Below are 26,807 nucleotides of genomic sequence, written 5' to 3' on the forward strand. Positions count from 1 at the left end.
AGATTTGAACCCAGATATCTCTAGCTAAAAAGTCTGGGTTGTTTTCACTACACGACACTTTCTTCTCAAAGGAATTTATTTCTCATCTCAAATGTGGTTCCGATTCTTAAAGCTTGAGGATGCACATTTTCCTTTGTCAAAGATGAAGGACCAATTTTGATACTTCAGAGAACAGTATCAAAGTAAATTGTACCCAGAAGTACATTCCAAGCAATATTTTCCTTGCATGCTGCCAGTTACACTCTCGTCTTGTCTGTTGATGTTGCGACAGGTGTGCAGGCTTTCCTGAGAAACGTTATCATTCAGATTGAATTATAATGTAAAATACACATAGCACCTTTGGCTGCTTGGTTTGTTGGCTCATTGTGGGGATTTTAAGTTTGGGGTAAGAGACAAAGAAAGGAGAAGGAAGAAATAGATGATTAGTTTTGTGTGCTCTTGCTACCTTCCTGGTATCCTTACCACCACCAAAACAATCAATTGTATAAGAAAGGATCTAATAGAAACCCATCTTATTTCTTGAGATTTTATGATTTTTCAGTTTTTCTAAAACTAGGGATGGGCATAAGAAAAGCTGACCATCCCTCCAACTTTGGTTAATACTTCTGCTTGCTTCAGCTTCTGTCCATGTGGCAACACAGAGTATTGATCATGATGAGGGAAGAGGACACCCCCTAGCAACATCAGCCCTAAACGACTGTCCCACACAGCTTTTCAGAACCACAGTGATAGAATCCACTTCCTGTGTGCTTACAGCAATACTTTCAAAAGGGTATTTTCCCCCATGGTGTTATCTAGATCTTGAGATCTATCTGGGTCTATTTTTCCCCCGATTTCCCCAAAGTTTTAAAGTTTCTCCAGAAGCTAAGACCCTGGTTATTAGAAAGTATACAAAGAAGCAGATGGAAGTCCAGAAGACATGTGAAGCACATGTGCGCTTTTTATTTGCTTTCTGATTGCACTTGAAAAGCCTCTACTCAAACACATATTCACTTTATACCTAACTGAACAGCAAACAGGTACTGGTCAGTCAGAGCTCTTTACCACGGAAGAGCCAAGGAAATGAAATGAGCCAGGGACCACCATTAAAACATCAAAGAGTTTCCCATTTATTAATAATACATTTGTGGGTGCACATACACACACACACAAGCACACACACATACACACACATTCATGAATATAAGACCAGTGGAAACATAATCAGTTACCCCACTGTCCCCAAGTTCTTCACCTGTAAACAGTAAGGACAAAGTGTGCATCTTGGATGAAAACAATAGATTCCCTTAAGAACTAGTGTGGTGCTCTCACTTGGAATGTGCCTTACTTTTTCATAGGTTTGCACAGGAACTTGTAGTACTCAAGTACAGCATTAGTATCCACATTTTAGGTCTCCCACCATACACTGAAATCATATCACAAGAACATTTACTGGGTGAAAGCTCAACCTTCCTCTACTGTGCTTTATTTAAAAAAAAAAAAAGCAAAATGGGGCAATGAAATTTCTGTATCTATCCATATGTTCTCCCCTACTGAAACCAAACTTGGGTGCCAAGGAAAGAATGGTTCCAATGGACTGGAAAGAGAAATAGCATGGGTTGAGTTCATGATTTTGAGATTCCATGATCCCTCGGGTTGAGTCCATGATTCTGAGATTGCACGCTCCCAGTGATTAGAGGGAAGGAATCCATAAGGTAGTTTTGACTATGTGAAACCAGCCTTCACACACATACGCACATACATATTTCACATTACCACCTGCTGCCTGAGGGTATCAGCTTTGCACTGGCAAGCCAGCCTTCCCAAGGATGGTTACACACTGCTGGAATTTAAGGAAACTGTACATCATCTCACTGAAAATGAATTTCTGCCAAAGGAAGTTTTGTTACAGCCTCTAGTCTGGGGTCTAAACTTTGGCTGATTCCAAAGCAAATGTTAGATATCACCCCTGGATTCTTTACTGGTGGTCCCACTGTAGAGGGAACTGTGGAGGAGATGACTCTGTCCCCAGATGATGTGCTTCTTCAGAAACCTATGACCTTTCCTGAGATTATTCTTCAATGTAAAAGTCTGATAAATCTCAAAATTTGAAAATTTGGCTGCCAGATTCAATTTGTCTGTGACAGATAAGCTCCACCAATGAGCCGTTTTTTCGTTTCCTTGGTTTTGGTGTGAGCACACTGAGGAATGTTTTCAAGGCAGAAATATCCGCTCTCCCTATGGTGAATGCTGCCTATGTTATAAGAGCGTGGAATTTTCTGTCCTTGTCTTCATTTGCCCTATTCCCTTCTCTCAAGACTCAGCTCAAATGTTAACCTTTCCAGGAAGCCTTCCCCATATTCACTGAACACCCACAATTCACACAGCCTTTAGCTTTCTTTGTGTTTTGTCTCATGCCCTTCGATCTTCAGAACAGCTCTGTGGAGGTAGATGCCATTTTTACTCTTATTTTATAGACAAATAATCTAAGGTTGAGAAAAGTTGGGGTGATGTACCCAAGGTCATTTGGTGAGTGAAGAGTAGAAATTTGATCTCAAGAACTTTTTATTCTCAATAATCTCTTCCTGTAGATAACAAGGCTGGCCATCAGTATGTGCTCAGATCTGCTGCATGCTAGATCGGTCACATTGGGTCAAAGAGGACCTGGGCTACATGGACCCTGCTGCTCCACAATTACAAGGTTTCCCTGTGCTCCCCTTCCCTGAACCACTCACCTTTATAAGGACTTCACTTTTGTCACCATAAATCTTTCAGTGAAGCAGGAAGCAAAGCACAAAACGCAGTTACAAATTCCGTGTATTTCCACTTGTAGTTAGAAATATAGCGGGAAGTTGTTTCTTATCGTTGCTGTTCTCTGTGTGTGTGAAATTAGTAAACACTAAGGTCAAGCACCAATTAGGTAATCTCAATGACATGGCTCTTTAACAAGGATATATCATTTCACTTAACAGAATCTAATAAGGCACAGCAGCCGAGTTGCCAGGCTTCCCTGTGACTGCAGTATCTCTAATATTCTATATAGCACCAAATCTCTCTCCTGAGATCCTGAGGAAGGATAGATGATAGCAGAGCTCTTGTATGACATTCATCTTCATGAGTGAGCTGTTCCATCTCCTCTCACGAGCGGAGATAAATGTCAGAAGAGATCAGCCGCTGTGTATTACACGGCCACTCAACGCCTGCAGCTTCCCTCCCTCTGCCCTTCAACACCAAGATGACTTTAGACCAGAACTGTGAGAGAATTGGAAGGGTGTGAGGCTATGTCAGAGGGAGAAGCAGGCCACAGGAAAGTAAATAAAGCAGAAACTAAACTGCCCTTGCTTGCTTTTATGAGAAATATGGAAAAATGAGTCCACCCATTTTGCTTTTCCATCTAGAGAGTTAATATTTTCCCTTTTCTGGCAGAGTGTTCTTGGAAGTGGGTAGGAGACAGATATAAAATGGAAAGAGTAGAAGAAAATCAAGGGAAAGGACAGGACTGGGCATGCAGAGAAAATATTAGAATTCCCACTTAAATGTACTTTCTAGGTAATAAGAAAGAAATTAAACTGCCTAATGTTTAATGTGGAGATTGACCTGACTGACTTGTAGAGTCCACTTCAACATTAGGTGATGAATAATTACAAAATAAGCCTGATTTTAGTGCAGTGAAATCATACCCTCTTCCTGGTTTTATTCCAGGGATAGATTATGAAAAACAAATTAAATCATACATCAGCTGCTGTCATTCCATATAGTTCCTTAATAATGGCTGTGGGGGTGGGGTACTGAGATACTGACGGGGGGATAAGTTGCCCCTCCCTCAGTCTTTGCATTTAGCTTCTTGCAAAATATTTAAGTAGACAGAAGCTTATTTGGAGATCTGTAGATTAAATTATCTAAATTAAGCCAAACCTCTCAGTACAGACAACAGTCTTTCTAATATTCTGTTTAGTAACCATAAATGGCTGACAACATTGCAGGAAAAGTAGAAAGTTCATGGATTGACCTCAAACTTCAGTCCTAGCTCTTTTTCAAGAGTACTCTTTAAAAAATGATTCAAACTGAATCTGAAAAATCTGCAACTTTTTCAAAATTATTCAAAAGGATACACATACACACACAGAGATTTGTTTGGTTTAATCGTTTGTTTTGATACGCCAAAACAAAACGATCAGATTTATTTAGTATAAGAGTTTCTCTGATCCCAAGGGAAATGGCAAAGAAAACCTAGGACATAAGCACAGGTACCCACCCCCACAAACTCAGATAACCTGAAAGAAAAAGGACAAAGTTCTTCAGCAGAGAAGATGTTTCCGCACCCCATTCTTCCTCTTGGGACCACTTGGGCCTTCAGGATAGCAGCTTGTCCTCTGCCAGCTCTCGAGCCTCTGTTTTATTTTTGATCTCTTTAACAAGGGTGCTTTTTTTTTTTTTTTGCATGATAGGCAAACTCAGAAAAAGATCTTGCTACCACGGATGCACACTTGCTCCAGGTGTGCCACTCGGTCATTTCTGTCCATGACTGAGATGTTGGCCATCTGGCACTTCATGCTGTCCTTGGCTTCGGGGTGAGCTTCCCCCATATCCTCACAGGTGTTCATCTGGCATGTTTCTTTGTGGCCCTCAGCTTCGTACAAGACTTTAATTGGCACGCCAATAGACCTGGCAGGAATAGCACTCAACGGCTGATTCCTCCCCATCAGTTTAGGCACAAATACTAACACAGCGAAGGCCTGAAGCAAAGAAATGCAGGCCGGGTGTTTCCAGACTACCAGGCTTTCCCAAAATGCACCTGGCCCTCTTTTTCCTCCCCTCTCCCCTCCCACTCCCAGTGAGCTCAGTGTTGCTTATGCTTTCTCCTTACTCTGCCAGCTTGGAAATGAGGGTTCTGGTACTAGTTCCAGCATTGGAGAAGACTGGTGAGGGGTCTGTTTGTCCATAGAGCAAGGTGGTGGGACACTTCCAAAGCACCCCACATTGAGCGTGGACTCGAGTGATCAAGACTGCGCCCTCTGCTCTCTGAGGGCGGCAGGGAGCAGAAGTGAGGCTTGAATTTAGACTTTCTTCACAATTTAAATTTTGGATCTAGGTATTGCTAAGTAATGGATGCTCTGGACATACTGCAGCATCATACTAATTGTATAGATGACCCCTAAAAGGGAGTCAGGAAAGGATTCCCAGGAGCCTAGATGAGGCAGTGAGAATGACCAGAGCTAATACCTGAGATTGCAAAGTAGCAGGCTTGATGGAGTCTAAGTGTTAAGTTGTTTGTTTTTGAGATAGGATCTCACTGTATAAACCATGCTGAACTGGAACTCATGAGAATCCTTCCACCTCAACCTCCTAAATTCTAGGATTACAAGCATGGGCTACCATCCAGGTATAAATATACGTTTAAACAGTGAACTCCATTGTACCAGTGCATTGTACCCTGAGCTATCAATAGTGTAAGAAGGTAACAAAAATTTATTTCACCTTTTTCTCATCATTTTAACATTTGTGCTTTCTAATAAAAATGTGGTACATCTACTAAATAGAGTTCTCCTCAGCAGCAAGAAAAGATGAAATTATGAAATTGGTAGGTAAGTGGATGGAGCTAGAGAGTGTTATATACTAAGTGAAGTAACATGAACACAGAAAAGCAAACGACCTATGTTCTACCTCATTTGTGAGCCATAGCACCAATCCCTTATATGTGAGTATATAAATCCTTATATAACACCAGGAGCCAGGTAGATGGAAAGGATACATGGAGGTAAAGGAAAAGAAACAACCTGAAAGGGAGATAGTAGGGAACAGGTGTTACCTGTGGGAGATGGAAAAAGTGGAAGGAGAGGAGGGAGGGACATGCAAGGGACTATGGGGTGGGAGAGAGAGGGAAGTCAGGACAGGAAAGATGGCAAGAGTCGGGAGTATTAGGGGGAGGGTGGGGATAATCTAGGCACCCTGACTAGGGAGGGAGGGAGGAGGGAAGCTGAATGGGAGAAAAAGAGTAGAGATGAGTGAATCTCAGGGGCTAAGAAACCTAGAGGCAAAAGTGATGCCCTAGAAACTCTAAGAGAAATGTACATAGAGTGTCTGAGCATTAATGCATATGTATACCTGGAAGCTGCTTGGCAACGAATACGGTGCCAGACAGAAGAGAACTCCCTTGGAGTGACAAGCATACCTAGTACAGCACTCATCAAAAAAGCTTCTTTTTGCAACAGATGGAGGCTACTGCAGAACTTCACATCTAGTCAGGCACAGAGAACATACGTCTGGGAGATGTCCAGTACTAGGTGACATATCTGCAATCAAATCTCTACAACTAAGGCTCACAGAACATAGCGGAATAAGGGGTAGAGAGAGGGCTCATGCACCCATCAACTCTCACCAGTGAGGCTTCCACGTATATCAGAGTGTGATGCACACAGAGGCCTCAACTGGCCAAGTTTTGGAGAATAAGAGACTGTAGAGTGTAGAATGGGACTCCTATATGGAACCTCACCCACCCATGGCTCAGGGACCACTGCAGAAGAGGAGGCAGAAACATTGTAAGAGCCAGGGCTGGCTCATGAACACAGGGAGGTGGAGGCTTCCAGGCTACTAGGCTTGCTCATGTGAGCCTATGGCAAAGGTGGCATCTAGCACAGGACCCATGTCAGCTCAATTAAACAAGGGCCCAAAGGGGAGGTAAGAAATAGGTTGCAGGCCAGCACTAGACTGAGAAATATTTGAGACTGATTGCTGCTGGGTGAGGGAGAGTATGACTTACATAGGACCCCTGGATGGACTGACTAGATTCCAGTGGATGCATTTACACTGACAGACATTTGCTTACAAACAATTGAATGAATAAGACTCAGCATCAACGGCAGAGTGCCTAGGGTTTGGTGGGTGGATAGGGGGAGGAATGGATGGGGGAGGGGGTCTGGATTTGAGTGGGAAATTATGAAATTTAAAAAGCTCAATAAAAAAATACAGTACAGTCATACGTATATCATTGATTTTAAAAATAATTTATGAACAAGTATTCATTGCCTAGTCCATGCATAACCATGTCTCATTGCTAGGTGTGCCCTATAAAAACGATTTGGAGGCTCCTTGATTGATCGTCACTGGCTCCACAAAGCAGTCACTATACCTTCCTTCAAAATTGTTCATCATTGCTGTCAATTTCTAAAGAAAATGGAGACAAATTCTTCCAGAAGAATTTGGAGTGTTCTTTTCCTTTAACCCCTGAGTTAGCTACCCAGGTACCACAGCTCGTTTCTCCTTCCAGTTAGGGTTCTGACATCCCTTAAAACATGGCACTAATTATGGGAATTTAATAGCGTAAGCATAATGATAATAGAGCTGCGTTTCTACTAACATAGAAGAGACCAGGAAACAAGGGGGTAAAGCTCTCCCTAACATACCAGAGAGAATAAAGGCAGGAATGAAGTAAAGAAATCCTCTACAGCAAATCCAATCACAGATTGTGATGGGAAAACAGAGTGAAAGATACTGTATAATAAAAGGCATTTTACAATAGACAGAAGTGTTGTGATCTGTGGGTGAATAGAGATTGCACATATCTAGCCTGTTGTTACATCATATTATTGGAAATGTGTTAACATAATGTGGTGAATAATTGTAAAACAAACTCCACTACAATGTAGCAGTCTTATCCATTCATCTCTGTTGTATTCACGGCTGGAATATGAAGAATGAATCACATTATACATGCATGGTTTTCATCTTACCCCTCGGTTACTCTTTAATCACATAACAATTGTCTTGTTAATGAATCTGAAAGCTATTAACATTGGCTTCCCTTAGGCCAGGACTGTGTTTGTGGATGTATGGCTTTGTCCTTCTCTGGGGAGACACCTGGTTCCTATTACACAGTTCTCCGGGGTAAGCTCTATCTCGTTGATAAAAAATGCAAAACCTTCCATTTTATCAATCTGAAAGTTCCAGATCCAAGCCAGCTTTACATTGTCTTTTACATTTATTGACAATAACTTTGTTCAGAGGAAATTAAAAGTGATTCCTGATACAATAAATTTTAAATTAGATTTTCTCATTCATTCCCTGTAATTGTGAACTCTACAACCCTGGGGTGATTTTTAACCTAAATCTCATTGTACCCTAAAAGTCCTCTGTGTCCTGAGATAAGTGAACCAGGCAGTAATTCTCATTTAGGTGAATTGAAAACCAACAAAATTGAAATACTTTGCTATTCTTCTAAAGAATATATGAAAATGCTATTTGGATTCCTATCTTAATATATCAAGGACTAAAGCTGCCAACTCTGTTATTGCAGACTGTGAGTCAATTGAGCTCTGTGTTTGCAGGCCTGCATTATCTCTATGGTGGTTACTGCTTTTATCTAAACAGAGCAACAAGACCCCTGACCTTTCCTATCAATACAATCCTCAGAGTCTCAAAGGCAAGAGACATTAAGAATACATACCTTCTTTCTTTTACATAGTGAAAATGATCCTAAACTCTAAAATATCCACTAATGATGTTTTAGGAGTCTCTGTATTTTTAGAAAGACTTAAGACTTATCAAAAATATAGGTACTAGCCTACTGATTTTTATAGGAAACTAGCAATGAGTTAATAATGAATTACATACAATTTACCTGTCCTAACAATTCCATCCCTTTATTTATGTATTTGAATTGTATTTTCCCATAAAACAAAAATGTACATGTAACAATAAATAAGTCTAGAATCTGTTTTTCATTAAAATATGGGTAATTTAGATTCCATCACAATTTTACAGACTAAACTGATGAAACTGGCTACTGATCGGAGTTTGAAAATGAATAATGCAACCCTTCCTTCTTTATTCTGCACAAAAAACTACCTTGCTGTGGAAGAAGGCTTGCATAAGTACATTTGTCACATAGCCATGCCCCTGTGCATTAGAAAAATGAAGTCTGGGTGTATAGCCACAGGGTACAGTAGCTCAGATTTTCTGTTCACTGGGTGCAATGCAAATAGGTAACAGAACTAAGAATTGATACACAACTCATAGGTTCAGTCTATGCGATTTCTAATACTTGACAATAAGGTTTAAAAGTTTCAATGTGTGTAAGTGAAAGGAAACCATTTTTCAGTGATTCCTAAGATTCTTGGGGTCTATTGTGAGTACTGTTTGTTTAACCTTATGTCTCTTAGGGGCAAAACAATGGCAATCTGACTACAGTCATGGCAAACAAACAGGTTGTGGATCTCTATAAGATCAACATGGAAATGCAGAAGATTGAGAGCAAATGATGCCACAGCACTCTAACATACTTGTAGTAACAGATTTCAGAGCCTGTCCGTATCCAAGCAGGTCTACCGAGAAGAGCCTCCTTCACAGAATAGAGGGTCGGCTGCATCCCTGCACAAAATAAAAGCAAGTCTTAATCCACAAGAAAAAAGAGCAAAAGCAAGAACATTATAGTTGGCTGAATTATGATCCCCCACAAAGAAATCCACCTCTTAATCCCTCAAAGCTGTAAATGTTAACTATATATGGCCAAAGAGACTTTGTAGATGTAATTAATTTTAGGATACTGAGCTGGGGTGATTATCCCCGTGGGCCTTAAATGTAATCACAAATGTCCTTATCACAGGAGGCAAAGGGAGGTTTGACTAAAAAGAAGTGATATGACCAGAAAGAGATTATAGATGTTGTGTTACTGGTGTTACTGGCTTTGAAGATATAGAAAGGCTCCATGAGCCAAGGAATACAGACAACACAGTTCTAGAATCTGAAAAAGATTCTCCCCTAAAATCTCCAAAAGGAACACAGCCCTGAACACACTTGACTTTATGCCAGTGACACCAATTTTACCTTCTGAACATCACCATGCTGGTGACAACTGGTTAAGGTAGCCATGTGAAATGAACTCAAGAGTCAAGGCTCATCTTTTTTCTTCCTATAGCCATGAGAGTCTATTCTAGGCAGTATGAAATAGAGGCAGTGCCCTGTGCTAGAATCTAGGCACATGGGAACAGTTCTTCATTCAATATCACCCAGTATATTATGATCCCAGCCAGCAAACGCCAAGTGGATTGCAGGTATCCAAGAGAATATAAACATTTTCCAGAGTTTTCTGAGAGTATAAAAGCAGTGTTCAGGTGTCCTACCTTGCAACAACAGGCCAATACATTTACTCCTGTGATATTTAGAAAATGGAGAGCAGACGTAAGAGCACTTACCAGACTCAAAAGTTCAGGGCGTCATGCACCTCAGAACATACTAGAATATTATGTGCACTACTGGCATTCCATGGCAGAGTGATGATCTCCTACCTCCTTCCCAAAATAGCACTGTGCCCTTGGCCACTGCCTTGCCACACTACTGACTGAAGCACATCAGTCTACCCTCAAACCTTCTGGAACTCCAAAAGAGGATTCTGATAATAATATAAACAGCTAAGAAGCAACTGGCATATTCAGAAAGCTCCCTGATCCCCCAGGAGCTCATACCATAGTTGAACTGGCTGTTGACCTTCTCACAGTTGATGATGTTGAAGCGGTAAGGGACAGCAGCCTTCATGCCGCTCACCTTGAAGTAGAACCACTGCTGGTGCTGGGAGCTGTTCACATCAGCATTGAGCAGCAAGTCATACTCAAACCTGCAGAGTCAGAAGCAAGATCGAAAGACTGAGGTGCTCTTCTAAAAAGGGGAACAGTTTTACCCTAATCTGTGCATACTCTACCATCCCTGACCCCTGATGAAAGACATTGTTTAGGGAAATTTCTGGAGAAGCAAAGATCGGTACAAGACATAAGAGCAGAGCAGAGCTAACTGATAGAGTCCTACTCCTACACCTCACACCGTGGGTGTCAGGGTCATACTAATGAGCTCCTTGCAGTGAGTGAAGCTACTCCACTGGGTAGTCAGAGGGGTCCTGTGGACAGTTCTAGAAAGTCTACGACCCTTAAATTACCTACTGTTCCCACGGTGCTCAATCCAAATGTGGTTATAAAAAGTCCTTACTAGGAAGTTTGTGTTCTGCCATTTGACTCTGCTGCCCTGACTGCAACTGATTCATTCAGGAATCTACTCTCTAGTCAAAAGTAAATGTAGAGAGAAAGAGGCTTGAGCCAGGTCAGCAGCTTAGGTACATTGTAGACTGAAACCTGTCTGCCTAGAAGTATTACCTCCTGGATCTTTTGAACATGTCTTTAGAGAGAAGAAATGATGAAAACAGGAGGTAATGAGGTGATTCTCTTTAGAAACCCATCCATGCCCACACTTTGGTATGTAAAACTGAATTGATCAATCTCTCTCTCTCTCTCTTTCTCTCTTTCCCTTTCTTCCTCCCTTCTTCCCTCCATCCCTCTCTCCCTCCTTCATGTTTAAATCTATACTAAAATCTTTTCTTAATCAGCCCAAACTTTGCTATGAGAAAACAGAAACAGAAAAAAACAGAAGCCACTGGACGAAGTAGAAGCTGAACTGTTAACAGAAAGAGAAGGGAACTGAAAAGAAATCTTGACCAATTGTCTTTTCCTTATTAGCCCAAGTAGCTCAACTTGACTCTCTCTTATGCGTTGGGCTTTATTGAAATATTTAATGTATAAAAACAGAAAAGATTATATGTCATTCTCCCAAAAAAGATAAACTGGAAAAAAAAAAAAGACATATTGGTCTGAGCTATACTAAGTTCTGAGCTCAAGTCATAGTAAACGTGTCTGTGAATAGGGGGTGTTGAGTTGATGCTCACTATATGCCAGGCACTATTCTAAGAGTTTACTTGTATTATTTAACTTTGATAAAACACCTAACAGAGTAGATATCATTGCTGTTCCCACATCACAGTTCAGAAAATGAAGGCAAGGAGTGAGGTAGGCAACTCAGCCAAAGTCTTCTGGTTGGAAAGTGGCAAAAGTGGTAGTTTGATTCCAACATATGTGGCCACTACACATTAACTGTCATGGACTGTGTGATTCTTCAGAAGTTCACCCATAGAAGGATTACATAACTTGACATTTGGTATATAGGAAATCTAGTCCATTCCTCTATGTTACAATTACATATATGTCAAGAGAACATGAAAAATGATTATTCACTACCACAGAGAAAGGATCATCTCCTTCCTTTTAGTTTTATGCATCCCTAGTCTGTCCTTGCCTGTGGAATCATTTTCTATTAATAAAATCTCATTGATAGATTTTTGTCAGAAAAGCATAGCCATGGCCCCGAAATGAAGGATGGAGAGACCAAGATGGCCATTTCCTAAGTACAGCCCTGTGGGATGTGAAGGGAGCGTACTCCACTGGGTGGTCAGAGGGGTCCAGGAGAGGTACAAGAATAGAGAATATCATGTACCCTTCTATGTCAACAGGTCCAGCCTTGGCATCAATGGAAGCAATAAACATCCAGGAGAGGGGCATCTCACACTGAAATATGGAGCCATTATTTGGAACATAAGGCATATTTATGCATGTAGTAAACATTTCACCTTGCTATGGCATCAGCCAATAGTTCCCTTATGGTATGCTGATAAATATCTGACAAATGACTCTTAGAGAGGAAAACTTTATTGTTTTAAAATCTTTCTTTTCTATGTGCTAATTATTTGAGAATGTCCTACAAGGTATTTTTGTCATATTCATGCCCCCAGCTCCTCCCAGATCCACCCCCTCTTTCCTGTTCACCTAACTTCATGTGCTCATTTTTTAAGACCCATCAAGATCAAATTTGTGCTCTTTGCTTTTTGTCACAGCATGTACAAGACCTGCATAAGCCCAAGTCAGACAAAATCCCAGCACAGAGGGGGAAGTGAATGCCAAGTCTCACCCCTATTGATGAGTTATTGACAATTCATAGCTGCTGGATGATGGACAGTTTTCTTTATGAGTATGGCCCCTGGCAAGTAGACCAAGCTCCAGTGGATGGCCCCCACATCAAAGTCGTATATGAAAGGAAAACTTTTGCCAACTTTCTTGATTAAGATACTCTCACAATGGCTGATTTCAAGCTACAGTATAAGGTCACTGAGTAGATAACTCAGCACCGACCCTCACGTGGAACCAGGATCCATGTCTGCTTCTCCTTACTTACTCACGCACTTGGATGGCTTTGCGAAGATTTCCTGATTCAAACTTGGAGCAGAACGTCAAGCAATTGGAATCAGTGTCTTGCATGGGCCTAATAATAAAATAGAGAATGTGCAAATGTGTCATCTTGCTGTGCTTGGGATTTCTTAAAAGATAAGATTTCTCTTACAGCATTTTAGCCAGAACAGTCACCATGCTGTTTTTAGAAGTAGGAGTAGATTGCCAACATGGAACATTCCCTCTTGCATGCCACTAGCAGAATTATCCATACCTCCCATTCAGTGGAAGTTCAAGACCACCTACCAAGGCTCATCTAAGCTGAAGACAACTTTATTTATAACATCACTTGGCTGGAGGAGCCTTCGGACATCCTCAAGTATCTTGATCCTTGAAAAGAAAATTGGAAACAATGTAAGTGCTGGCCCTCACTCTTTACCTCACTCATCATAAGGTCTCCTCAGAGGGTCTTGGAAGTCATTAGAGAATACAGAAGAGATAAGCTTAACAGCCCTCAATCTTGGAGTGCAGACAGCACTGCCCTCTTTCATTTTCCTCTTTATTAAAACATAAAACTATGCAGAGGAGTAGGAATAGAGAAAGCAAAGATGATAGATTCTAGTTAAGGGATTCTTAGCTTGAAGAAACTTGTCAAGAGAATTTGAGTTAGGGTCCTACAACCTTTCTGGCTGTATGAATAAGAGATCCCTTGCACCAAGAGATCTGTGAGGGAGACATTAGCACTATTGACTGTGCATCCTTGAGGCTTGGGCAGCTCCAGTAAGTCTTTGTACTTTTTATTCATTCTGTACATTTATACATCATATTCCTTAGGTTCTATCTGTTCCGGCAGGCTGAGGTCAGCCTTCTGTGTAAGGGGTACAAAGTATCTAGGAGATTTAAACAAGAGAGAGGAGAAAAGTTGAGGAGGGATTTCAATTCCCTCCTCACATTTCCAGTCCATTTCTTTGACGTAGGGTAGGAGAATGTTGACACTGAGCCAAATATGAAGCCCTTGCTGAGAAGGAAGGGGCACAGATTCTTTGCAGGGGTAAGGTGGGGCCAGACCACCCCTAACAGGGTGTTATGTTCTTAGGAACATAAGCATGACAGTTAACGTTGAGGGAATGAGCTCAGAGAGGTCAGCCAAGAATCAAAGTAGGAACAGTTCGTGGGACCTACTATCAAAAGAATGATTTGTTGAAGACATGAAATATAAATTAATGAAAGATTATGGTCTTCATATTTTGTTCCACTGCCTTAGGATATGCATACCCATTTTCCTCAGGAGAAATATGTTTTCCTTCACTTTATCAGATTTCATTTTAATCTCACTCTGCTGAGCCAAAGACAATGCTATCTTTCTGACATTCTGGGAATAATCTATCACTCCAGGTTCTGCCCTGGAGAATATGTGAGGGTTTTTTTTTCAGTCTGTTTCTCAGTCATACAGAAAAACCATTCTCAAAATTTGGAGCTATGAAATAGAAGTACAGTAACTCTTCTCTATTAGCAAGAAATCAAATACCAACTTACAGCATATAAGAAATTCTAAATAATCAATTCCTTATTTTTATGAGAATCTACCTTTTAGGAAATATTCCAGGTTTTGGTGACACTAGATAATGTCCTCTGCTGTCATGGCTTACCTCAGACAGGATTCAAAAATTTGCATTATAGTCATTCAAGGAATCCTTTGTCAGGAAATACATGCTTACCACTAGCCATACATAGATTTCAAATGCCCTAGTTTTGGAGGCAAGATTATATGTTTGTAAGTTTCCCAAAGGCCTTAAAATACTCTGGACAAATACTTCCTACGATAGCAGATGATCTCTACAAACTATTCCACCTATAAAAATATTAAAGGAGAGAACAGATCCCAAGTCAGTAACTCTCACCTCTGTATTCCACATTTGCGATCCAGCATGGGCTGAGGGGTAGAAGGTGGACAGTGTCCCCAGAAATCAGGAAATGCCATCGCTTTGAAACCCACAGCAGATCTGGTTCTCCTAGCATTGGCCATATAAAGACCAGGATCATGGAAAGGGATGTGCTTGGGGTGTGTATGCAAAAGCTTCTCTACTATGTCATTGGTTTCTTTCGGTTTAGTAGAGTTGGGAAAGGAGGCATTTATTCTTGGGCAAGAAATTGTTTCTATGTCCCAAGCATCCTCTTCTAGGAAAGTCTGAATGTCAAGGGTATCATTTCCAAAAGAATCTGTCCCCAAACCATTTTGCTTGCCACTTTGGTATGCGTTCATTCCAGGTCTTGTTTTAGAGGATCTCTGTACAGTGGCTTTCCCTGTCTTCACCATGCTCAGAATGGAAGTGTGGACTGTATCTTCTCTTTCTTTTCCCCAGGAACTTTGGTCTGGGTTGAAGCAATGTTGTCGCTGCCGTGGGAAAGCAGCACTTGGAATGAGCTCATGATTGGCGTGCTGAGTATCTTCGAAGTTCAGATCATCTCCATATTTTGGGTCCAGTTCCTTGAAGTTCAAAGTAGAAATAAGTTTATAATGTTTCCTTCCAGATAGAAAATGCAATCTGATCCCTGTGCTAGTTGTCTGAACCCAGAGCTAGGTATAACCCCCATAATATGGGAGATTTTCCCACAGTCAGCTAAAGAAAAACTAAACTTTAAGTGTCAAATAAATGCCAGAATCACAAAAAAAAAAAAAATCATGTTTGGAAGGAGATCTGGGTAGGTCTAGTACAAGTCTACACAGTACATAAACTCCTTTTTCAAGCCCCCATTCAGTTACAATCTGGCTGAACTTCATTTACAAGGGACTCACTGATAGCCGCAGGAAAACCTTTTACTGTGCCCCTGGCAGTGCCTTTGATTTGAGGACAATTGTGATTATTTTTTAAGACTTCTTTACACGGAACTGAAATTTCCTTCTCTGAAACTTTGTCCACTGATCTTCTTTTGCTTTCTAGACTGAAATAGGATACATCAACTTCTTTCTACATGTGCCTGGCTCTCCCCTTTGATGTGGCCATACTCCTAATTCATTAAGAGCCATGAGAAAATAATGGAGATCAAAAGGCAGGTCTTAATGTCAGCAACAGCAGCAGCAGCAGCACCTACATACTGGATTAGCACCACCAGGTCTAAGATATGCAGTTTGCCTTTCCACGCAGACAGTCTGGAATCAGGATGACTACCTTGAACAATCCATCTATGATGGCCTTCCCAATTTGGCAAAAGAACACTTCAATAATCCAGAATTTTCATTTGCTTCTCTCATGGGTAAGGGCATATGTCCACCAGGCCATGAGTAGTTCAGTATACTTTTATGCTAATTCTGTCCTAGGGACAGAGTGTCAGACCTTTGGGCCCTTGCATACATCCCAGCTGTACCATCTTTTTGTCCTCTTGCTTGCTCTCGGAAGGATCGCAAGAACACATTGGTAATGATCAACAATGTGTTCCATCTGGACACCTCTGTTTGGGTTCCTAGGTTCTGTAAAACCTGCCGTGTATCACCAGGGAGCAGACCACAGCCTGTGCCTACCTCAAAGCTGTAGGAGAGCTCAGGACACACCGCCTCATATTGCATCAGTTCCTCTTCAGCTCGGTCAAGACCAGGCTTAGAACACAGCTTATTTACATCAGTTTCTAAGTCATCATCCTAGAACGGAATAGTCCAAGAACAAGTCACAGTCAAGAAATCTACCTCACCAAGGCATCAAGGCAAAATAAAGATGTGCTTCTTTATGATCTTATGTGAGTTCATTACACTCAGATTATTATACTAGCCCAGCGAGTAAAGAATTTAACTTACTAGACTGTACTTTTAAACTGAAAAGAATGAAGATATAAAACTTTTCTTGATGTGTATGTTAGTATTTACCAGCCTTCATCAGAAATAAAAACAAGATAAACCATGTAAGTAATAAAACATACTATAAGAGATACTCTCTGTTGCATTCACTGATAACAACATAATTATTCTTATCATTCCTATTCACCTATCTACCTTTGCTGTTTGAGAGCTTCATCTGCACAAATGTTTAATGAGCACCTGCTATAAGCAAGTGTCTTTCTAGGTACTGAAGAGTCAAAGATAAAGGATCAAGAGTCCATGGTCCTGTGGAAACAATGTTTATTAGTGAGAGAAATGAGACAGAAATAAGGCAAAGATGAGAATACAGCCATTTACAACAGTGATAATGACCTGGAAACAATGGAGGAGGGTGATGGGCTAGGGACTGAGGCTGGAGTGTGGGAAGCTGCTGAGTCTGAGGGACCCAAGAAAGTCTCACAGAAGAGGCCACTGTGATAAAATAAAGATCCACAGGACCCAAAGGGCCACAAGTAAAGAAAACAATTCTCGCTGAAGGAACAGTTTGAATTTGCTCACAGAAAGGAGGCAGGGCAGAAGCATGTGTACAAGGGGAAGAGCAGAGCAGATGGAGAGTGAAAGATGGAGAGTGAGAGGCAGTTGAGGAAGAGCAGACGGAGAGTGGGAGGCAGTTGAGTAGTGCCAAGGATGCAAGCAGTTCCAGGGGACTGCTGCAGTGCCTGGGTCTCTGTACAGTTAAAAGGTTATGAGTATTCTCCATCTTCTCTCCATTGAGTAAATCATCTGATTAATTTCATTTTTTATCATTCTATAATAGCTTAAAGATGATGCTGACTCCTCTGAACACGTGTGCTTTCCAAGGGTTGTGGAATCTTACAGAGAAACTATAGCCAGGAACAAACGGCCCAAATTCTCTCTTTCTATATCCTAGATCAAATTTCCTTAATAAAACGGCGGAGAAATACCTACCATGTGTTTTAGAAGCATATTTGGTAAGCTAAGGAAAACCTGCAGTCCCAAAGGCCTAGTCAAATAAATGTGGAAAATAAATGCTTAAATTTCTAAAGCAGAGGAAGAAGAAAATACAATGTCCCATCCATCTTACATAATTTTCCTCCAAACTCCAAATCAAAAGAAAAGTAAATCCCATGAGTTTGAGTTGATGATATTTTCAGGCACCATACACATCAGTCCCAAACTCCATAGCCACCACTCATGTCTTTTCCAGATCTGTCTGTCAGTTCTGTTCCTCTCTGGACACAACCCAGAGTGGTCCCAACAAGAATACAGCATGGTCAACCACTGGAAATATTGTCTCCACCAGGTAGTAAAGTTGTGCTCCAACTGGTATGCCTTGGGTGAGGAGTATCATGTAAGTCAGCAGTGGTAGCCTACCTAGTTCATTCCATGTGTGTCTACTGACCCACGCACCTTAGAGCAGAAGCTGGCAAACTGTGGCTTGTCTTCCTAAATAAGGCTTTATTAGGACACAGTGTGGCTACTGACCTATGCACCTTAGAGCAGAAGCTGGCAAACTGTGGCTTGTCTTCCTAAACAAGGCTTTATTAGGACACAGTCACACCCACTATTTTTTGTCTTGTCATTGGCTAAATTGTTGGTAAAACAGCAAAGTAGATTTGCTGGGGCACGAATTGTTTCTGCTCTTCAAAGACCTGAAACTGGCTCCATGGGTAAAGATACTTTCTGAACAAGCATAAGGACCTAAGTTTGGATTCCAGCATCCACATAAAAAGCTGCTGTGGTCATGCATGCCTACAATCAGTACTGCGGGGTGCAGAGACAGGAGGATCACTGTGGCTCACTGGATGCCAGCCTAGTTCCAAGTACAGTGAAGGACCCTGTCCCTCACGATGGAGTGATACAACAGGATATCTAACGTTCTCCTCTAGTCTCCACAGCACACACAGCCGCACATACCAGCATACACATATCTGCATGTGTATATAGCAGAAACGTGCAAAGAGAGGGACTGAGACAGAAAGATAGAGAAAGAGAAACCAAGACAGCGACCTGGTACTTGGACTTTGTATTTCTAGGACCAACTACATTCTCACTACTTTTCGTAGTTCTTATATTTATACTCATCTGGGAATGGGCCTGCTATTGTGTCCTCATGGCATCCAGGATATCAGTTTCCCCTCATCTAGATAATGCCTTCTGACCCTTGTTCCTTAGACTGGGCCTCTTGGGAACTGTCTCTTCCCTGTCTCCGATTTGCTTGTTCAAGTCAGAAAGTCCTGATTGGACTTTATCCTCAAGTTCACTAGACTGTGAACTCTTCGTCATATAACCACCCCTAAGAACTTAGCCTAACACCTGTGGATCATACCTAAGGAAGCACCTGAACAAAAAATTCAAACAGGAAGAAAAGAAAAATGGAAGGGAAGGCATGAGTGCAGTTTTTTGTTTCTTATCTCTCCAGAGTTTGCCGAAACCTAATGTGTACATAAGGATAACAACCAACATCTTACCTCTGTTTGTTCTCATTTCCTGTGTTGACCTTGACAGTTTCTAATCAAATCAGTATACCCAACACTCAACTCCCAAGACATTCCACACATAGATTTCCTTTTAAATCTTCAAAAGAATTTTTCAAATGAGAAATGCCACAAGTAAAGACCTGTGTTAGTCCTGTCAGTAGAAAAGAAACAGGCCTGACTCCTTATCCACATCTTGGGCAGCAAATGTTAGAGTTCACCAAGGAATAAGTAGTTGTTGAAAGACCAGATCCCCTATACTTGCTGTGCCCCAGAATCAAGTTTAATTTTGATTCTACCCCATTGTTCCACACCTCAGACTCATGCTGACTCTCATCATCTCCTCAGCAATAGGCTTTGATGAATAGTTTCCCAGCCCTCACCAATTTATCTGCGCTTCTTTCCCAGCTGGGTTTTCATATTTGCTTAGTTTCCACACCATCTTGCCCCACTGTCCTCTTCAGACTGGAGATGGGGAGGTATCAGAACTCCCTCCCTCCCTAGCTAGCTCTGTGGAATCAGGCACTGCTGTACCATGTTCCCTTGCATCAGATACAAGAGGCAACTGACAGTGAATCAGACATTTAGTTATCAAAGTGCAAGAAAGAGGGGAGTTGAAGGTGGCATTGATGAATGGCTCCAGCAGTGTGGTATGATTCAAATGATTCTACATGTACTTCATAGGCCTGTGCTGCCAAGCCACAGCAAAGAGCCAATTCGCTACTGATCACTTCAGAAATGATTCTATTTATCAACAAAACCCTGGAAACATCAGACTGTCAATAGCAGTCTAAGCCCAGAGATGGGGATGAGCGATAGATCCTAGATGTCCACCACTACCATCAGAAAGGTCAAAGACTACTCTGATAGAAAACTCAAAAGCCTCTTTCTCTCCAGGGAATGAGGTAGGGAGAGAGGCCAGGAGAAAGAAAGGGAAGGAGGGAGAGAGAAAAGATGAAATAAGGAGAGATGAAGGGATAGGGTTTATTTTTATTTTTATTACATTTTCTCTCACTGTCGTGCACGTGCGCACGCATGTGTGTGTGTGTGTGTGTGTGTGTGTGTGTGTGTGTGTGTGTGTGTGTGTGTTTGCATGCATAAATACATGAATGCACAAAGATCAGAGGACAATTTGTGGGAGCTGGTTTTCCCTTTGTACTGTGTGGGTCCCAGGGATTAAATTTAAGTCACTAGGCTATGTGTATGAGTGTTTGCCTGCATGTACATCAAGTGCACCCATGTCATGCAATGCCTTCGGAGGCCAGAAGAGAGCATTGGCTCCTCTAGAACAGGAGTTGAAGAAGCTTGTTAACTGTTATGTAGATGCTGGGAACTGAACCCAGTCTTCTGCAAGAACAGCAAGTTCTCTTAACCACTGAGCCATCTCTTCAGTTCCAGCTAGGATAGCTCTTCAATTTGGGTTTTATCCCCAGGAAAGTCTTAAAAGGTAAGATTTACTTCTGGATCTTACTCTACAGATGACAAAATCAAGGAACTATAACTCAAAGAAACATCCAAATCCACATACAGCAAGATAAATACAGACAGAATTACAACTCATTGACAAACTATCATATTTCTAGGAGAGTGACTGTCAACTAGGAAGGATTTAGCAATTCCTTGACATATTTTTAGTTCATGTCTGAGGAGCAAAGGAGATGGATGTTACTGGTATCCTGGTGTCTAATGAGTAACCATCAGAGATGTTGCCAAGAGTCCCATAATACACAGGAATGCTCCCTCAAACAAGAAGTACCCAGTCACTATACAAACATTGCTAAAGTTTGGAACACCAATAGCAGAAAATGAGTCAATAAACTATGACCTTTACTGGAAAATGGCTATACCCATTCATTCACACATTGTAGATGTCTGCTTTTGTGGCTACAGTGGCAACTTGAGTGGTTGTAACAAAGAATATATGGTTCGCAGAGCCTAAAATAATTATTATCAGCTTTTATAGAAAGCTTGTAGACCTCTCTTTCAGAGGCTATTGCAGGGTAAGGAACAAAGAACACCACTTCTCTTTTGGACAGACTACATACTTTGCAACTAAAGGAAGAATTATTCATATGGTATAAATGGGAATGCATGGGGCTGCAGCCCTGTGCAGAATACCAAATGATAAGAAAACTGACTTACGAAGGCAGGTGAGATCAAGTAGACAGTTTTTTTTCTTAAAAGTCTTTCTATGCACACAAACCCTAAGCAGTATCTATGTTAGGTTCATCTTAACAAGATATTTGTATCTTCATAATCAATAGTTCTGATTTTGCAAGGAGAAAATGTACTAGACCTACAAAGACGAAAATGAAAGCTGGGTGATCAATAACTATAGCTGTCATTTCCAAACATTGCTATCATTGGAGTGTTAGTACTAAAGTAAGTTCTGGGCTTCAGTAAACATAGGAAGAAATATTTTCTTTTGCACAGTGTCAATATGGAAATGATTACAAGCAGGAGCCAGTATACCTACGTCTTTCACATCTTCCAAATCTGAATCTTTGTCCACCTCTTCGTCACCATCATCTTCAAAATACTCTGGGTGGGAAAAGGCAGGTGAATGAATGAGGATGCTCATTGTCTGAAATTTAAACCCTCATCACATAGTGGTTTATACTTCTTACGAATAAAGGACCCATCATTAAGCAAGTGCATAGTAGGCCAACACATTCAGATGCACATTGGTATGTGTAAGTGCTATGTACATAGGATAGGATGCCATGACACCTAAACTGCTATCCCACACATAATGCAAAATGAAGAGCAAAAAAGGATAAATATATACCACTCAAGTGTTTCTCCTATTCAGTTTCGAAGTACTGATCCAACTACCATTGTCAAAGTTTAGAGGCCATATATACACTAAATTCATTTTAACTTAGGTTTCGCCTTGATTAAGTCCTTAATTTTTAAGTGACAGAACTTATTCACGCAGTGAATTCAGAAAGTATTCGGTGCCATGTAGTAACATTCCAACCATGGAAAATCTGTTCCATGGAAGGAAGCTGGGTTTAAAATGCACTAGAATCTTCTGACCTTAAGATCTTCCTAGAGACTGAATCATGTTTTCAGATATTCTAATATGTGCAGCATGGGGTTTTAAATAATGAAAGTTTCATTTCAGTTTTGGCCATAGGGCAAATCATTTCTACTGCTATCCAGAACAGTAAAGAGACTGGGTCACAGAATTGTAGGGAGACTTTTTTTTTCTTAATTAGTCAAAATGACTGTACAGGCATTCAGTAGCTGGCAGGCAAAGTGGCAATTGTTAATAATTAGGAACAAAATAAGTAATCTTGATGCTTGTTCACCCTGTTTATGAAAAGGAACAACTCTCTCATACATGTCTCTAATAAGCTAATTAGAAGATCTTGGATGACCATCAAACAACTGCTTCTACTCTTATCCCCATTCCTCTGACATGTTGTGAAACACAAACACTCATATTATCTTAAAGTTTACAGATGCCTACTTATGTTACCTTCAGTAAGAGCATATGGAGGTGCCAAGTTGATGTTCCCAGAGGCTGGAAATGTATAGGCACTGCTGGTTGTGACCAGAGGAAGTGGACTCTCAGGGTAGCATTGCCTGAGGATCTGAAACACGGCAGAGATGACAGGTTCCATGCTCTTGTTGTCCAGGTGGTTCTGAGCAGAGGAAATATTATAGCAGCTCCTTATTGAAACATTGCTTCAGATCATGAAATACATACAGTCTACATGGACAGTAAACAGTCTTACTATAGAATGTTGAGTTTGAACATTCTATGGAGAATTGACTCTATTTAGAATTTTCATTTTTTCTTCTATTTTGTTGATCATATGGTATTTGAATAAATTCGGTCTGAAAAGAGGTTTGAACTTATTCCAAGGGATGCTGCACCTGATACAAGACTCTCTCTGGGACAGCTGGGGAAAGAAAATTGGTACCTTCCTTCAGCCACCCCTGAGTCACTGTGAATTATTGCCTAAGTTAGGGAACGAGTGCCTGAATGGACAAAAGTCTTGCTTTTCCCTTCAGCTATTATCTGAAGAGACAGATATAAAGGATAAAAGATAAAATAAGAAATCAAAAGGAGAGTATACGTGAATTCCATGTGCCTAAATTAGCACACTTGTCTCAAAGCGCACACTGTTGATCCCTCATGGTACATGCCCAAAGCAAAGAGAAATTGGGTTTGCAGATGTAACACTTTGATAGTGATAGAACATGACAAGACCCTTCTTTTCAGACACTATGAAAAATGTAAGAACAAGTTTACTAAATTGAGAAAGAGTTGGGTATAGGTTGGTAACTCTTTGGCAAAAACACATTTTCTCCAGCATCTTAGAAAATGTTTTGTGTATTGAACTTGATATCAAAATGTGTCCAGGGTGAAACTCAGTCTGAGACTGCAGAACATTCTGATGCCAAGAAGTCCTAACGGTAGATATGGTGAGTTGCTGAACACAGGGTTTGGGTGGTGGTGCTGTCCCCACTGTGGTAACTCCAAGCCCATATTGAAAGTAAAGGAAAAAAAAACTTAATAAAATTTTAATGGGCTGGGGAGACAGTTCTGTCAATTAAAGTGCATGCTGCACAAACATGAGGACTTTTAAAAATTTATTTATTATTATTAGTGTATGAGTGTATTGCTTTCATGTGTGTAAGTGCACTGGTGTCATGCAGTGCCTGTGGAAGTCAGAAGAAGTTGTTATGTAACCCTGGAGCTGGAGCAACATAGACGAACATGGCCTTGTTAGCCGCCATGTGTGTGATGGGAATCAAACCCAGGACCTCTGCAAGAGCAGAGGTCTTAACTGCTTATCCATCTCTCCAGTCCCAAGCATGAGGATCTTAATGTGATCCTCTTGTGACCACATTTTTTTAAAAAAGCAAAGCACAGCAGAATACACCTATAATTCCAGCACTGGGGAGTCAGAGACAGAAAGAGCCATGGGCTTGCTGGATAGTCACCTAGCCAAATCAGTGCATCTTCATGAGAGACCTGTCTCGAAAGAAGTAAGCAAATGAGGAGGGTGCCAGGTGTCAACTTCCACACACATGTGCACACACATACACAAACCCACACAAAAACAATTTGCCATGAGGTCTTGCAGTGTACTTAACTGTTCAAGTGCTTTCCTGACATATATAAAGCCTACATTCAATCCCCAGACACCTCTCCACATACAAAAAACAGACTCCAAAATATGTGAGCCAACTCTCAAAACAGAAATGTCTTAATGCAATCAAGAATGCCATTTTTTTCTTTATTGAGCTCAAATGGTACCAATCACGTATCTCTGAGGACACAGTGGGAAACACTCCCAGTGGAAAATGAATGAGTTGAGGCTATTTCATCCCTTTGGCCTGGTAAACGGCCTCAAGTTATTTGTTGAAAGTTATTAGCATTGGTCAAAGTGAAAGTGGAGTGAAGACGAGAAAGAAGAAAGGAAAAGTAGATGCAGATCAGAGATCACATTCTGTACTTCAGCCTTGGGGAGAACAGAGCCAAGTCTAAGCCAAAAAAGTTGTAAAAATGCCAACATTTGAGAAGCCAGATCCAGCTGTGATTGTCATCCACATTGTCATTGATGATGATTGCTGGCATTTTTTTTTTACCTTTGTGTGAGATGGTCCAGGTGAGAAATGAATGGAGGGATAGATGCACGTTCATGTATCCTGAAAGCTTGGGTTGTGTCATGAACTCAATTTGGGGCATGGGAGTGAAGGCATTAGGGAAACAGGGAAAATGCTATATTTGGTACCCATTTATATTTGGGGGAAAATATTTATTAATTTAAAGATGGTTCTTGTTTCCAAGGAAATAAAAAAATCTCCAGATTCTCTTGTTACTATGTCCCAGGTAACAATGAACCAGGTGCCAGGCTGGAGTGCTATGTCAGAAGGCATTGCCAGGTTCAGAAAATCTTAAAAGGCCACTGTTACTCAGGACATCACCCTGGTAATAAAACTCCCAATGACAAAGTGAGATGTCTTAGTGGAAAAGGACCCTAAGAGTCCAAAGTCCTGAGCTTCTAGTTTTCTTTCTAAATGGTCAATGCCATTGGTATCTCCCTCCTAATTCTTCCTTTTTCCTCAACTCTCCTTCCTTCGCCTTATGCCCTCTGATCATTTCCCGCCCAAGAAAAGTCTTTTAACAGCACAAATCAGTTTAATGGGAAAAGCCTCACTTTTGCAAGATGAAAACCATTCTGGAGCCGAATGTGTAGCAGTGACAACTGTGTGACAGTATCCTTGACTCCACCAAACTGCACACAGTTAAGAAGACAAATTTTATATGAGGCATGGGTCCTGCAAGGCCCCTCCACTGCTCTGAACTTGGTGGAAATAAAATACAAAATTTCCTCATGCCCTAGAAAAGTTTCTCTCTGTGTCTCTGTCTCTCTCTCTCTCCTCTCTCTCTCCTCTCTCTCTGTCTCTCTCCTCTCTCTCCTCTCTCCTCTTTCTCTCCTCTCTCTGTCTCTGTCTCTTCTTTCTCTCCTTTCTCTCTGTCTCTCTCCTCTCTCTTCTCTCTCCTCTCTCTCTTCTCTCTCTGTCTCTGTCTCTCTCCTCTCCTGTCTCTCTCCTGTCTCTCTCCTGTCTCTCTCCTGTCTCTCTCCTCTCTCCTGTCTCTCTCTCTCTCTCTCTCTCTCTCTCTCTCTCTCTCTCCTCTCTCCTCTCTCTCTTCCCCATGCTTCAGATTTGATGGCAATAACCCAGACTCCTCACCATGGTTCAGGTGTCTCTGAACCATATGCTGTCTCTGTATGTCTCGAGCTTCCTTTCAGGTCTTCCCTCTTCATTCACAGGCCTGTTGCCAATGACGGTTTCCCTCTCTGAAGCTCGGCCACCACTCTATAACTGTACTCAAAGGCCTTCACTGCTGTTATTTTTCTCTCCCTGGAACCTCCATTTCCCATGTCTGCATGTTTCTTTACCGTCATTTAGGTCTCAGATTAGAAGAGCTATGATCTGACCCAAGACAGCCCCACATCCGTCCTGTCTCTCTAATGTATCTGTGAACATAAGTGGGGAACTGCCAGTACAGCAAATAAAAGATATCACAGTTCACAGGATTCAAAGCCTGCCTCCAACATACACCAGCTTTGCAAACGTGGAGACATTCTTAACACTGTTGTACTTTGGTCTCATTTGTAAATGAGGGTGATAAGAGAGCCGACCTCAAAAGCTTTTCTAAAGTTTCAAAATTAGAGTCTGTATAAATCACCAAGTGAGCTTTGAACCATAGTAAGCACTCAATACCAAACAATTCTCCTCCTCCTCCTTCTCCTCTTCCTCCTCCTCCTTCTTCCTTCTCTTCCTCTTCCTCCTCCTTCCTCTTCTACCATCTTCTGCTGATTGTTTAGTTATTACTGCAATCACTGTCATTACAGCAACAGCACCACCACCTCCATCATCATCATCATCATCACCATCACCACTACCATCATCATCTGTAGATAGAGACTGAAAACAACATCACCAGATCCCAGG

General features: G+C 41.2%; 1 protein-coding gene across 1 annotated transcript in view; it reads right to left on the reverse strand.

The window, feature by feature from the left end:
• Agbl1 (ATP/GTP binding protein like 1) overlaps nucleotides 1-26,807 on the reverse strand; it is a 912,025-nt gene that overhangs the window by 757,688 nt on the left and 127,530 nt on the right. The window contains exons 8-15 of the mRNA XM_008852348.2: nucleotides 22,810-22,975; nucleotides 21,802-21,866; nucleotides 16,537-16,653; nucleotides 14,918-15,504; nucleotides 13,323-13,406; nucleotides 13,024-13,110; nucleotides 10,440-10,588; nucleotides 9,258-9,345 (exon numbers count right to left, since the gene is read on the reverse strand). Coding sequence (XP_008850570.2) covers nucleotides 9,258-9,345; nucleotides 10,440-10,588; nucleotides 13,024-13,110; nucleotides 13,323-13,406; nucleotides 14,918-15,504; nucleotides 16,537-16,653; nucleotides 21,802-21,866; nucleotides 22,810-22,975 — 1,343 coding nt within the window. The remainder of the gene's footprint in view (nucleotides 1-9,257; nucleotides 9,346-10,439; nucleotides 10,589-13,023; nucleotides 13,111-13,322; nucleotides 13,407-14,917; nucleotides 15,505-16,536; nucleotides 16,654-21,801; nucleotides 21,867-22,809; nucleotides 22,976-26,807) is intronic.

The sequence above is a fragment of the Nannospalax galili genome, unplaced genomic scaffold, assembly GCF_000622305.1.
Source record: "Nannospalax galili isolate Female #2095 unplaced genomic scaffold, S.galili_v1.0 scaffold63, whole genome shotgun sequence".
NCBI lineage: Eukaryota > Metazoa > Chordata > Mammalia > Rodentia > Spalacidae > Nannospalax > Nannospalax galili.